This window comes from Lepus europaeus, chromosome 11 (genome assembly GCF_033115175.1).
Source record: "Lepus europaeus isolate LE1 chromosome 11, mLepTim1.pri, whole genome shotgun sequence".
Lineage (NCBI taxonomy): Eukaryota > Metazoa > Chordata > Mammalia > Lagomorpha > Leporidae > Lepus > Lepus europaeus.
This window is the reverse complement of record NC_084837.1, coordinates 39,368,369-39,381,367: the sequence shown is the minus strand read 5'-3', so window position 1 is coordinate 39,381,367 and position 12,999 is coordinate 39,368,369. Positions and strand designations below refer to the sequence as shown.

At 38.6% G+C, this 12,999-nt stretch overlaps 1 protein-coding gene across 3 annotated transcripts in view; it reads right to left on the bottom strand.

Moving 5' to 3' along the window:
- Positions 1–12,999, bottom strand: part of RALGAPA1 (Ral GTPase activating protein catalytic subunit alpha 1) — a 265,029-nt gene that overhangs the window by 52,366 nt on the left and 199,664 nt on the right. For all 3 annotated transcript variants that reach the window (XM_062205258.1, XM_062205261.1, XM_062205260.1), the window contains exons 35-36: positions 10,027–10,150; positions 4,295–4,450 (exon numbers count right to left, since the gene is read on the bottom strand). In XM_062205258.1, the coding sequence (XP_062061242.1) occupies positions 4,295–4,450; positions 10,027–10,150 (280 nt within the window). The remainder of the gene's footprint in view (positions 1–4,294; positions 4,451–10,026; positions 10,151–12,999) is intronic.

Here is a 12,999-nt window from a genome sequence, read left to right as displayed (position 1 = left end):
CTCCTGGCTCCTGGCTTCGGATCAGCTCTGGCCATTGCAGCCAATTGGGTGTGAACCAGCAGATGGAAGACTTCTCTCTCTCTTTTTCTCTGCCTTTCCGTCTCTCTGTGTGTAACTCTTTCAAATAAATAAATAAATATTTTAAAAAATATGTAAGTTGCCAACTAATTTTAAATTTAGAATTAAAACTAAAACTGTTTCTGTGGTCTGATGTCAGCAAGATGGCAGAGTAGGAGCCCCAAGCTCTTGTTCCTCCACAGAAACATTAAAATGTGCACAGAAACATTAAAAAAAAAAAAAAAAACCCACACACTATGGTCTTATATGTAGAAAAGTCTAGGATTCAAAAAAAAAAATCTATTAGACCCATTACATTCATTAAGCAAAGTTGTAGGCTACAAAATTAGCGAACAAAAATCAGCTGTGTTTCTGTACATTAACAATGAACAATCTGAAACAGAAATTATCAAAACAAATTCATTTACAATAGCATGAAAAAGAATAAAACAGGGATAAATTTAACGAGGCAAAAGAGCTGTATACTGAAAACTGTAAAACAATGTTGAAATAAAGATGGCATAAATAGATATTCTATGTTCATGGATTAGAAGATAATTTTTTTTCAGATGACAACACTATCTAAAGTGATCAATGCAGTATCATAATAATAACAGTGTCCTCTGCAGAAACAGAAAACCCATCTTTAAATGTGTATGGAGGCCGGCTCTGTGGCTTAACAGGCTAATCCTCTGCCTTCGACACCGGCACACCGGGTTCTAGTCCCAGTTGGGGCGCTGGATTCTATCCCGGTTGCCCCTCTTCCAGGCCAGCTCTCTGCTATGGCCCGGGAAGGCAGTGGAGGATGGCCCAAGTCCTTGGGCCCTGCACCCGCATGGGAGACCAGGAGAAGCACCTGGCTCCTGGCTTCGGATCAGCGAGATGCGCTGGCCACAGTGGCCATTGGAGGGTGAACCAACGGCAAAAAGGAAGACCTTTCTCTCTGTCTCTCTCTCTCACTATCCACTCTGCCTGTCAAAAAAAAAAAAAAGTTTATGGAGGGGACAGTGCTGTGACACAGTGGGTTAAAGCCCTGGCCTGAAGCACCGGCATCCCATATGGGCGGTGGTTCTAGTCCCGGTTGCTCCACTTCCGATCTAGCTCTCTGCTATGGCCTGGGAAAGCAGTACAAGATGGCCCAAGTGCTTGGGCAACTGCACTTGAATTGGAGACCCAGAAGAAGTTCCTGGCTCCTGGCTTTGGATAGGTGCAGCTCCAGCCATTGTGGCCTTCTGGGGAGTGAATCAGCAGATGGAAGACCTCTCTCTGTCTCTACCTCTCTCTGTAACTTTGTCTTTCAAATAAATAAATCTTTAAAAAAAAAAAGTGTATGGAACCTGAGGGGATCTTGAGAACTCAAACAATCTTGAAAAATAACAACAAAGTTGGAGGACTCACACTTTCTAATTTCAAAACTTACTGCAAAGTTATAGTAATCAAACTTACAGACTGGCATAAAGATAGACATTTAAACCAAAGAACAGAATAGAATAAATGGTGATGGAAAAACCATATAACCACATGCAAAAAATGAAGCTGGACCGGTAATTTACATTATATACCAAAATTAATTGAAATGAACCTGGCACCCAAATGTCAGAGCTAGAACTACAAAACTCTTGGGAAAAATTTGTATGGAGAAATATTTATGACACTGGATTTGGTAATGATTTTTGGATTAATCCCAGAAGTGGAGGCAACAAAAGAAAAAATTAATTGAATACCACTAAAATAAAGACTATTGTACATCAAAGGGCATTATCAATTGAGTGAAAAGATGATCCATACAATGAAAGAAAATATTGGTAAGTCAGTGTTCGATAAAGGATTAATACCTAGAACATAAAAAGAATTCCTAAAATGCAACAAAAATAAGCACATGAAAAAATTTTCAACATCAATAGTCATCAGAACTAGACACAACTATGGAAGAAATTTCTGCACTTGATATGATGTCATCTAAACAGAAATTCCCAAAACTGAAAGGAGAAATAAAAAGATTGATGAAACCAGAACCGGATATACAAAAACTGTGGACGACTTTAAAAGGTATAAAAGCAAAATTAAATGAACAGGACCATACAAACTAAAAAGCTTCTGCACAGCAAAGGAAATCATCAACCAAATGAAAAGACAACCTATAAACTGGGAAACAGATTTGTAAAACACGTATCTGAAAAGCAGTTTACATATAAAATTTATAAAGAACTCGTAACTCAACAGCAGAAAAAAAAAGGTCAGATAAAAAAAAGGGGGCAAAGGACCTGCACAGACATTTCTCCTAAACAAACTTATGTACAACAGGAATATTGAAAAGCACTCAACATAATTAATCCTCAAGGAAATGCAAATTAAAGCTACTATGAGGTGTTATCTTATACCTGTTAGGATGGTTACTATCGACAAGATGAGACCATAAATGCTGGTGAGGGTATGTAGAGAAGGGAGATCGTGTACATTGTGGTGAGAATGTAGATCAGAACAGCCAGCACAGAAAACAATATGGAGATTATAAAGAAATTAAAAATAGAACTACTATATGAAATAGCAATCCCTCCTCTGAAAAAATACCCGAAAGAGATGAAATCACCCCCCTGTAGATATCCCTACTCCTATGTTCACTGCAGTGTTATTCACAATAGCCCAGACATGAAAACAACCTGAGCAACTGTCAAAGTGTGAATGGATGAAGAAAACAATGATATACATAACATATACAAGGTGGAATATTATTCAGCATTGTGGTGGGCATTTGGCTTAGCAGTTAAGATAACCACAACCCACATCACAGTATCTGGATTTAAATCACACCTCCAGCTCCTGACTCCAGCCTTCTGCTGGCGCAGATCCTGGGAGGCAGCAATAATGGCTCAAGTGATTGGGTTCCTGCCACTCACATGAGACCGAGACTACATTCCTGGTCCTGGCCTCTGGCACCAGGGCTGTTGTGGGTACTTGGGAGGCAAATCAGCAGATGGGAGGTCTTTTTGTCTTTCTGCCTCTGATAGAAAAAAAAAAGTATTACAGAGAGGAGAGAGGAGAGGAGAGGAGGGGAGGGGAAGAGAGGAGTGGAGGGGAGTAGAGGGGAGAGGAGAGAGAGGAGAGGGGGAGAGAGAAGAGAGAAGAGAGAGAGGAGAGGGAGAGAGAGGGAGAGAGAGGGAGGGAGAGGGAGTGAGAAGAGAGAGAGAAGAGAGAGAGGGAGAGAGAGGGAGAGAGAAGGAAATCCTGCCATTTGCCATGACATGAGAGGACAAGAAAGACATCATGCTAAAAATGAAGTCAAATGGCCGGTGCCGTGGCTCAGCAGGCTAATCCTCCGCCTTGCGGCACCGGCACACCGGGTTCTAGTCCCGGTCGGGGCACCGATCCTGTCCCGGTTGCCCCTCTTCCAGGCCAGCTCTCTGCTATGGCCCAGGAGTGCAGTGGAGGATGGTCCAAGCCCTTGGGCCCTGCACCCCATGGAAGACCAGGAGAAGCACCTGGCTGCTCCCATCGGAACAGCGCGGTGCGCTGGCCGCAGCGCGCCTACCGCAGCGGCCATTGGAGGGTGAACCAATGGCAAAAGGAAGACCTTTCTCTCTGTCTCCCTCTACTGTCCACTCTGCCCGTCAAAAATTTAAAAAAAAAAAAATGAAGTCAAACATATAAAGAAAGATATTGCATTATTTCACTTATATGTAGTCTTTTATGGAAAAAGCACACACATATACACAAACAGATCAAATATAGAGATAGAAAAACACAGAAATTGATGGAAGTGGGAGAGAAAAAATTTGGAGATGTTAGCGCAAATGATATATACAATATAACGTACACTGGATGAACAAGTCTACAGATAAAATGTATAACATGGGGACAAGAATAACAACATTGTATGGTATTTGGGATTGAGCTGTTTTAGTCACAAAAAAGTATGTGAGATGATACATATGTTCCTTTGCTTCACTATAGTTATTATTTTAATTCTGTGTGTTTTATAATATCATAACAAACTTCAAACATGCACAATAAAATTTATTATTAAAAAAGAACTATAACCTTCAATCACATTATTGTTCTTTTAGGCAAACATGGTTTTATTATACAACAATCTTTTTCTTGAAAATAGCATTGGGTGAAGAGTAAAGTATAATACCCAGAAATATTATTTGGTTAGCCAAATTATATATTTTATGTATGCATTTCCTTAATTATTAGCATTTTAACTCTAAAGTACTTTTTTTCCATCAGTACTCACTTTTTTGGTTAAAGAGTCATCAGAATCAGAAGGCATTCTTGTTGATACATGAAATATTACTTCTACTGTAGAGGTAGCAAAATACGGAGTGGTCAATCCAGTGCTTTTGTTTTTTTGTAGTCCTCCCATAAAACCACAATGGTTTGTTAGATTTACCTAAAAGCAATAAAGAGCCACATCCAGTGCATCAACTAAACAAATCTCAAAATCACCACCAAGACTCAAATATTTCACTTTATAACAACACTTGGAAACAAAGTATTTTGCATATTATCAATGAGTACTTAATCTAGAAATATCATTATTCATACTAGTATTTTTTCTTAAGTATTTGAGGATCCCTAATTTTTAAGAGTTACTTAGGAAAGAAATCAACTGCTGTGAACTATGCATCTTTTGTTAAACTACGGGATGTCAACAGTAAATTATAGACTACGGGGAAGAGCACAAAGGTCAGAAAGCAAAAATCCAATCTGGAAATGATTTGGGGAAAAGTCAAAACTGTAATGAGAATGTGATAAAATGATTAAACAGGTATGTCATATTTACTCTTAAAACTGGCTTCACAGTCTAGAATTTTTAAAATGCAGAATTTAGCTACACTTTAATTACATTTAACATGCTACAAATTAATCTGTGCTTTTTTTTTTTTTTTTTTTTAATTTTACTTCCATGGGGCCAATGTTGTAGTGCAGCAAGTAAAGCTCCTGCTTGCAACACTGGCATCCCATATGAATGCTCGTTGAGTTCCAGCCACTTCCATGTGACTCAGCTCCCTGCTAATGAGCCTGGGAAAATGTCCCTGACACCCCTGTGGGAGATCCAGATGGAATTCCAGGCTCCTGACTTTGGCCTGACCCAGCCCCTGCCACTGTGGGCTCTTGGGGAGTGAAGCAGAAGATCTCCCTCTCCGTCTCCTTCCCTCTCTCTGTCTTTCAAACAGATAAATATGTCTTGATTATAAATATATTATGTGTTAATATCAAGCATTGGACTGGATAAATTTGCTGGACTTGTGCAATACACAGAAGCAATGAACTTGTGTTCACTGTAGAAAATTAGCAAAACATACAATGGAAAATTAAAAATGAATTGACCCTCTCTGCTCAGAGGAAATCACACACAAGCTTTTAAATAACAAAATTTGAATATCTGATAAAATGAAGAATTACAAGAACAGATATCTATACCACATAAACTGAACATATCTCAAATATACTTTCAGTTATTGATCACTGAACACATAAATGATTAATTTTATGCCATTAATGTAAGACTGCCTTAGTTTTTACAAATTATTTCTTTGAATCATTATTACATTCATATAATTAAAAACTCAAAAGTAAAAAAGGTATGAGCATAGTAAAAATCTTCATTCCAAATCTCTAACCTGTTGATTTTCAGTTACCCCCCAGAAATTTACATATTCTTCCAAAAGTATTCTCTGCATATACAAGATAAATTCCTGTATGACACAGCATGCTTATACAATGTTCCAAATACCTTGCCTTTTGTACTTAAAATATCCTGACAAATACTCCTTTTTGTTTTCATGGCTTTGTAGAAGTCCATTTTATGTATGTACCAATTTAACTAGTCCTCTACTTGAATATTTAGGCTGTTTCCAATTTTTTGCTATTATTACAATCAATGCTTCAGTAAGTAACACTGATCACATATCATGATTTATTTGTGACCAGTTAAAAGTGAAACTTTAAGCCAAAGGAAATGTGCACTTCTAATTCTGAAATGCTATACCATTTGACACCAACAGAATTTGGGGTGGCATTTGGCTTAGTGGTTAAGATGCCTCTGTGATGGGGTTTGAGTTCCAGCTTTCTGATAATGTGTACCTTGGAAGGCAGTAGGTGATGGCTGAAATAGTTGGGTAACTGCCAGCACCCATGTGGGAGACCTGAACTGAGTTCCCAGCCCCTTGCTTCAGCCTGGCACAGCCTCAGCTGTTGCAGGCATGACCCCTCCTCCCTCTGTCCTTGCCTTTCAACAAATTATCACATCAACCCCCTCCCCCTCCTAGAAAAGAAAACAAAAAAGTGCATGAGAATACCTGTTTGTTTCCCTCACACTTTAAATAAAATAACTTTATGATATTTGCTAATATAATGGGAGAAAAATGGTATGTCAGTATAGATATTTTTGTTTTGGTAAGAAAGTTATTTTTAAGTCAACTCTCAATTTTCTGATTAAAGGATAAAATATCAATTTGGTATCCCTCTGTTCTTAACACTTTCGTAACACTTGCTGATCTGCTTTTCAAACATCTGGAAATAATTACAGATTCACGTGAAGACATAAAATAATTTTTAAAATCCCAGGTGCTCTTCACTAGAATCCTTGCAAGCAAACTGTTATCACAATCAATACAATGATACTGATAAGGTTAAGAAACAGATTATCAGACTCTCCTTCTCACCCCACCTACTCTTTAATTACTGGCAGTCACCATCTCTTATCTACTTCTATAACTGCTATTTCCATGTTATATAAGTGGAAATAAAAAGTATGTAACCTTTCCCAGTATTTGGAGATTTCTTATTTATTTTTTTGTTAATGATTTCAATTTTTGATCCTACTGTGGCTAGAAAACACATGATAGGATTATAATGCTTTTAAATTTGTTGGGAGTGGGTATGGGCATTTAGACTAGTGGTTAAGACATTTCCATTCCACATTGAAGTACCTGGGTTCGATGCCTGGTTTCAGCTCCTGACTCCAGCTTCTAGCCCTGTAAGGCAGTGGTGATGGCAAGTAATTGAGTTCCTGCCACCCATATAGGAGAAGGAGATTTGCATTCCTGTTTCACTGCTTGTCCCCCAGCCCAGCCCTGCCCATTGTAGGCACATGGAGAATGAAACAGCAGATGAGAACCACCTCTGTATGTCTATCTGCTCTCAAATAAATAACTAAATAAATTAGTTGAGGCTTGTTTTATAATAAAGCCCGGGTCTGGTCTTCTGTGGTATGGATAAGGTTTGAATGTCTTCAACTGTAGGGAGGTTGGTTCCCAGTGTGATACTGTTAACAGGTGGTGAGATCTTTTTTGGGCCCAGTTTGAAGACATTACCAGCCTCTCCTCTCTTTCTGGCTTCTTGTCTAGTGGTATGATTTCTGTCTTATGCAATCTAGCCATGATGCTGCCATGAGATGGTGCAGCCAGCAGGTAGGTGGTGCCCTCAAATGAGCTGACCCCATGCTGTTTGGACAGTCAGATACAGAACTGTCAACTAAATAAAACCTCTTTTGTGTAGACATTACCCAGCTCCTGGTGTTTTGTCATAGCAAACTGACTAATATAAATACCTTAGTTATGTACCTTCATCTTCCCCATTTGTAATATAACTGGCACAAACATTTCCTTTTAATATATTTAGAAACATATCAAATAGTGCTATAATTTTTGCTTCAATTGTTAAGCACAATTAAGGAAACTCAAAAGGAGAAAGAAAGTCTAGTGTATTTACCCATATTTTTTCTTGCCATGCTCTCACTTCCTGATGATTCTAAGTTTCTTCTCTTATCATTTCCTTTCTACAGCATTCCTTTCAGTGGTTCTTTTAGGATAAGTCTGCTGGTAACAAGTTCTCTATGTTTTCCTTCATCTGAGAATGTTTTGAAGTATATTCCTGAATGATATTTTCACTGGCCATAGGATTTTAGGTTGATAGCTCTTTTCTTTAAACATATTATGCCACTTCTTCTGCCCTCCAACCCCCTCATCACATTTATAAAGGGAAATCTGCTATCAATTCTAATTGTTTTCCCTCTACAGAGAAGGGATACTTTTTCTCTGGAGGCTTTCAAGATTTCTTTTTTTGTCTTTAGTTTCCAGAAATTAAATTATGATGTGTCTATGTGAAGTGAAATAAACCAATCATAGAAAGCCAAGTAATAAATGCCTGTATGACCTCACTTATATGTGGTATTTTAAAAAGTCCATCTCATGGTGGTTAGGAGTGTAATGTTACTTGTAATGGGGAGAGTCACAGGAACCAAGAAACAGTTATATAGACATAAGAAGTTCTGGTGCTCTATTGCACAGTAGGGTGACTACAGATAACAATAATGTAGTATTTACTTTTCTTCAAAAACTCCAAAAGCTCAAAGGATTTTGAATATTTTCACAACAAAGAAACTATAAATGGTCAAATTAGCTAAGTTTGCCCTGACTGGACATTACAAAATATATTCATACTATGGAAACATCACATGGTAACCCATAGATATGTACAAGTTTCATGTTATCAATGAAAGAATGTTAAAGTTACCTATAAAATTTTTTGATATGCCTTAGTGTAGATTTCTTGTGGTTTGTCCTGTTGGGGTTCCATTCAGCTTCTTCAATCTATAGCTTTGTCTCTTTCCACATTTGCAAAGTTTCTAGCCATTATTCCTCAAATTGTCTTTAACCCTCTCAGATTCAGCCTCTTTCTCCTTTCAGATCCAAAAATGCTAAGTCTTCTGTTAGAGGCACAAAGGTCCCTGATGCTCTGTTCATGATTTTAAGTCGATTTTATCTCTACTATTCAGCTTAATTTCTATAGTCACAAAGGATATAATTTCCAGTGTTGTATGTTATATAAAAATGTGCTTTATATTTTCACTGGGGATGGGGTGGCACGGCAGATTAAGCTGCAGCCTGCAATGTTGGCATCCTATATGGGTGCTGGTTAGAGACCCAACTGCACCGCTTCCAATCCAGCTCCCTGCTAATGTACCTGGGAAAGCAGTGGAGGATGGACCACATGCTTGGACGTCTGCAGCCATGTAGGAGATCTGGGAGAATGTCAGGGACCTGGCTTTGACCTGACCCAGCCCCAGCTGTTGGGGCCATTTGGGGAGTGAACCAGTGGATGGAAGATCTCTCTTTCTCTCCCCCTGCCTGTAACTCTGCTTTTCAAATAATAATTTTAAAAATCTAAATAATAAATATATACATTTTCATGAAACTCTCAGAGCTACAAGTTTGTCTGACTCAATAAATACAAAGTTTCTATCATTAATGACAAACCAATCAGCCACATCAGACTGACTTTCTGTTGGAACAAGTTTGACATTTCATTTTTCTATTCAAATAAACATAATATAAACTCCTATGGCAAATATCCAGCTTCTGAGTTATAATTCTACGACAGTTACGGTATAGAAGCTTGACATGAGGTGGTTGCCAGGATGATACAGAGTAAACACCTTTCAATATTTCTTACTTTGCTGTCACAGACTCTTAGGAACACACACTTGAACTGTTTCTTTGTTGGTGCCAAACCCCTCTGGGACAACACAGGATTTGTGGTAGGTTGCAAAGTAGAACAAAAAAGTAGAGGTAAGAGACTGAAGATAGTTGCTGTGTATTTGTTTTAGTAAATTTGAGAATCTAGAAACTCATTTCCTCAAAACCAAGCGTGTTGACAACATTCCTCTGGAAAGCCTTTCTGCAGCTGTGAGGTCTTAGTGTGAAGACTCCCAGTATAGTGGTCACAAACTATAAGGAACATCTACAGCTTCTAAACTTATGAGTGCTATGCTCTGACAATATATCGTCTCATCAAACAGTCATCACCTATCCCGTCAAAGACCCAGTCTGTAGAGCTGTAAGGCACAAGGAGTAATAAGCCCATTGTTAAGCTGCTGTATCTTCTAAAATAAGCTAGAAAAATAAATAACTCTCACTTCCAAATACAAATAAAGTATATGGTATAATTTAAGAACAATACCTCCCAACCAAGACCAGCTACAAAATCTTCATATGCTTGACTTCCTCCTGTATTGGTAAGAATGGAGTGTTTGTCTTCTTGTCCTTCAGCAACATAAAATACTGCAATTTTGTGTGTCTCTCTGCTGTAAAACAAAAGATTACAGCCTTCATTTGCTATTAGGTTCTATAAACAAAGTATGTGGCAAAACTATGTGAAAAAGATCTTACAGTGACAAAACTGTCATAATTAAAAGAAAGGCATGCAAAAGAACAACAACAACAAAAAAGAATGGCACGATGACTTCTGGCCAGAAAACCAGAGAAACTTAAAGGAGAAGGTAACACTGAGTTATGTGAAAGTAAGAACGAAGTGACAGATACAAACAAGGAGTATTAGGAAAGGGCACATAGGCATGAATACATGAAGCATCTGAAGGATTGTCTGGTGTGCAATGTGGCTGCATCCTAGAGTTAAAGGGACTGTTTTAGATAAAAATAGGGGATGGAGATGAGAGAGAAATGATGTATGCCTTCAAAGTACTTAAAATACAGAGGATGAAACATATACACAAGTGTAAAAGTGTATGATGCAACTGCCAAGTACTTAGTACTTACTTTTAGTTCTGTATAAATTTTAAAGTGTTCATAAAACCAAATTCTTAGAAATTTGGTTTCAAAGCTAGTTAAAACATACTACACGTGGTCTGGGTTTAACAAAACATAGGTTAACAAACTACTACTGAAAGTAAAGTTTTAGCAATTAAAAAAAAAAAACCCACAAGCAACAATAAGGAAATAAACATTGAAATAATTTTAAAAGTTAAACCTTACAACCAGATTCTCCCACACAGCTTAAGGAACTTGCCAAATCATGAGTATGTATTTCATTGTCAGCAACAAAGATGTTTTAGGAGCTTTCAGAAATCCATGTTTTACTTTATATGGTAAATACATAGGCAAATTTCAGAGTACCTGATAAATCATTAGGATAATCTACTATAAACAGTAAAACATAATTTGGGTAGGGGGAGATTTTCAGAATCACAGACTAAGGATCCAGGTGGCCTTTCTCTCAAGTGAAATGCAACGTAACTGTTAAAAATCATTTTTGTTTGTTTCTAATTAAAGTCTCTTATTTTCCCAAAGACCTATAGCAAATAGGAAACATGTATTGAAAATAACCTGCTAACACTGGCTAAGAACAGTTTTTATTTTTATTTTTTAAAATTTTTTTAAAAATTATTTGACAGAGTTAGACAGTGAGGGAGAGAGACAGAGAGAAAGTTCTTCCTTCTGTTGGTTCACCCCCAAAATGGCCACTATGGCCAGAGCTATGCCGATCCAAAGCCAGGAGCCAGGTGCTTCCTCCTGGTCTCATGCGGGTGCAGGGGCCCAAACACTTGGGCCATCCTCCACTGCCCTCCTGCGCCAACGCAGAGAGCTGGACTGGAAGAGGAGCAACCAGGACTAGAACCCCGTGCCCATATGGGATGCTGGCACTGCAGGCAGAGGATTAACCAACTGAGCCACAGCTCCAGACCCAAGAACAGTGTTTTTCATATGTGAGTCATACTTGCTCCTTTATGCCATCCCCTGACCTTTGTGTAACAGAAGTTTTACCCTGGGCATTCTATTTAGGCTTCTAAGATAGAGGGTTTCTGGCTTCAGATTGGCTCAGATCTGGCCATTGTGGCCACTTAGGGAGTGAACCAGCGAATGGAAGATCTCCCTGTCTCTCTCTCTCTCCCTTTCTCCGTAACTCTTTCAAATACATAAAATAAAAATTAAAAAAAAAGAGGTTTTCCTCTCTTTTCTAGTTCCCAGTCTGGGGGTCATGGTTTCATCCTAGAAGAAGCAGGTAGGTCATTGGTGGCATTTCTCATCCTCCTCTACCCCCATGTTACAGAAGCTCCATTCTCGACAGGTGTGGCTGAGAGGATCAGGTATTATTTTCTTCATCCAGCCGCCTTATTCCAGAGGCAGAAGTTCCAGATGCTAAAGGTAGAGGTTCCAATCTTCCCTATTCTAGCTTACTCTTAGGTGGAGACTGTCAGGAAGAGCAAGCTGAGAAATCCAGGGATGGCCAGCCCCTCTGCAAGAGCCCACTTGTTGACTAAGGCTGTCACTCAGGAAAAGCTAGTTCTGACCAAGCTTGTGTGTAGTGTCAGGTAGGTTCTGCCGTGGGGGGAAAGGCAGGTCATGAAGACAAAGAACTCAGCAGCAGTTCTGCCTGAGTTGATCTGGAACACAGCTTGGAATAAAACAATGAAAAGAAGTTGGCAGGGCCTGGAGCTGTGGCATAGTGGGTAAAGCCACCGCCTACAGTGCTGGCATCCCGTGTGGGGCTGATTCAAGTCCAGGCTGCTCCACTCTGATCCAACTCTCTGCTATGGCCTAGGAAAGCAGTAGAAGTTGGCCCAAGTCCTTGGGCCCCTGCATCCACCTGAGAGACCCCAAAGAAGCTCCTTGCTCCTGATCAGATCAGCTGTGGAAATTTTGGCCAGATAGACTACTTCTCTCTCTCCCTTTTTCTCTCAGCCTCTGCCTCTCTGTAACTTTGCTTTTCAAATAAATAAATAAATAAGTCTTAAAAAAAAAAGAATAGCTGAGAAGTAATCGCAATAATAGTAATGGAGTAACCTAAATGATATGACATGTAAATGTTACAGGGTACTGTGAAAGCACATGGAAGGTGATGAAAACACAGTTTGGGGAGGAAGGAGAAGGGCAGGTGTAATTTAGGGGAAAGCTTTTCCAAAAAAGAGATGTTTAAGCTGAATGTAAAGAATGGATAGAAACCATACTCTGAGCAAGTTTATAACCTACAATTTTTTCATTGTTAAATAATAAACAATTAACACAAATAACATCAATTTTAGGTGTAAATAAAAACAAGCTTATAGAAAAAAATAGAACAGATATTAATGACTTCAAATACAATTTAATCAATTCAGAACTGTTTCTTTGAAAAGACTATCTTCATGAAGAAAAC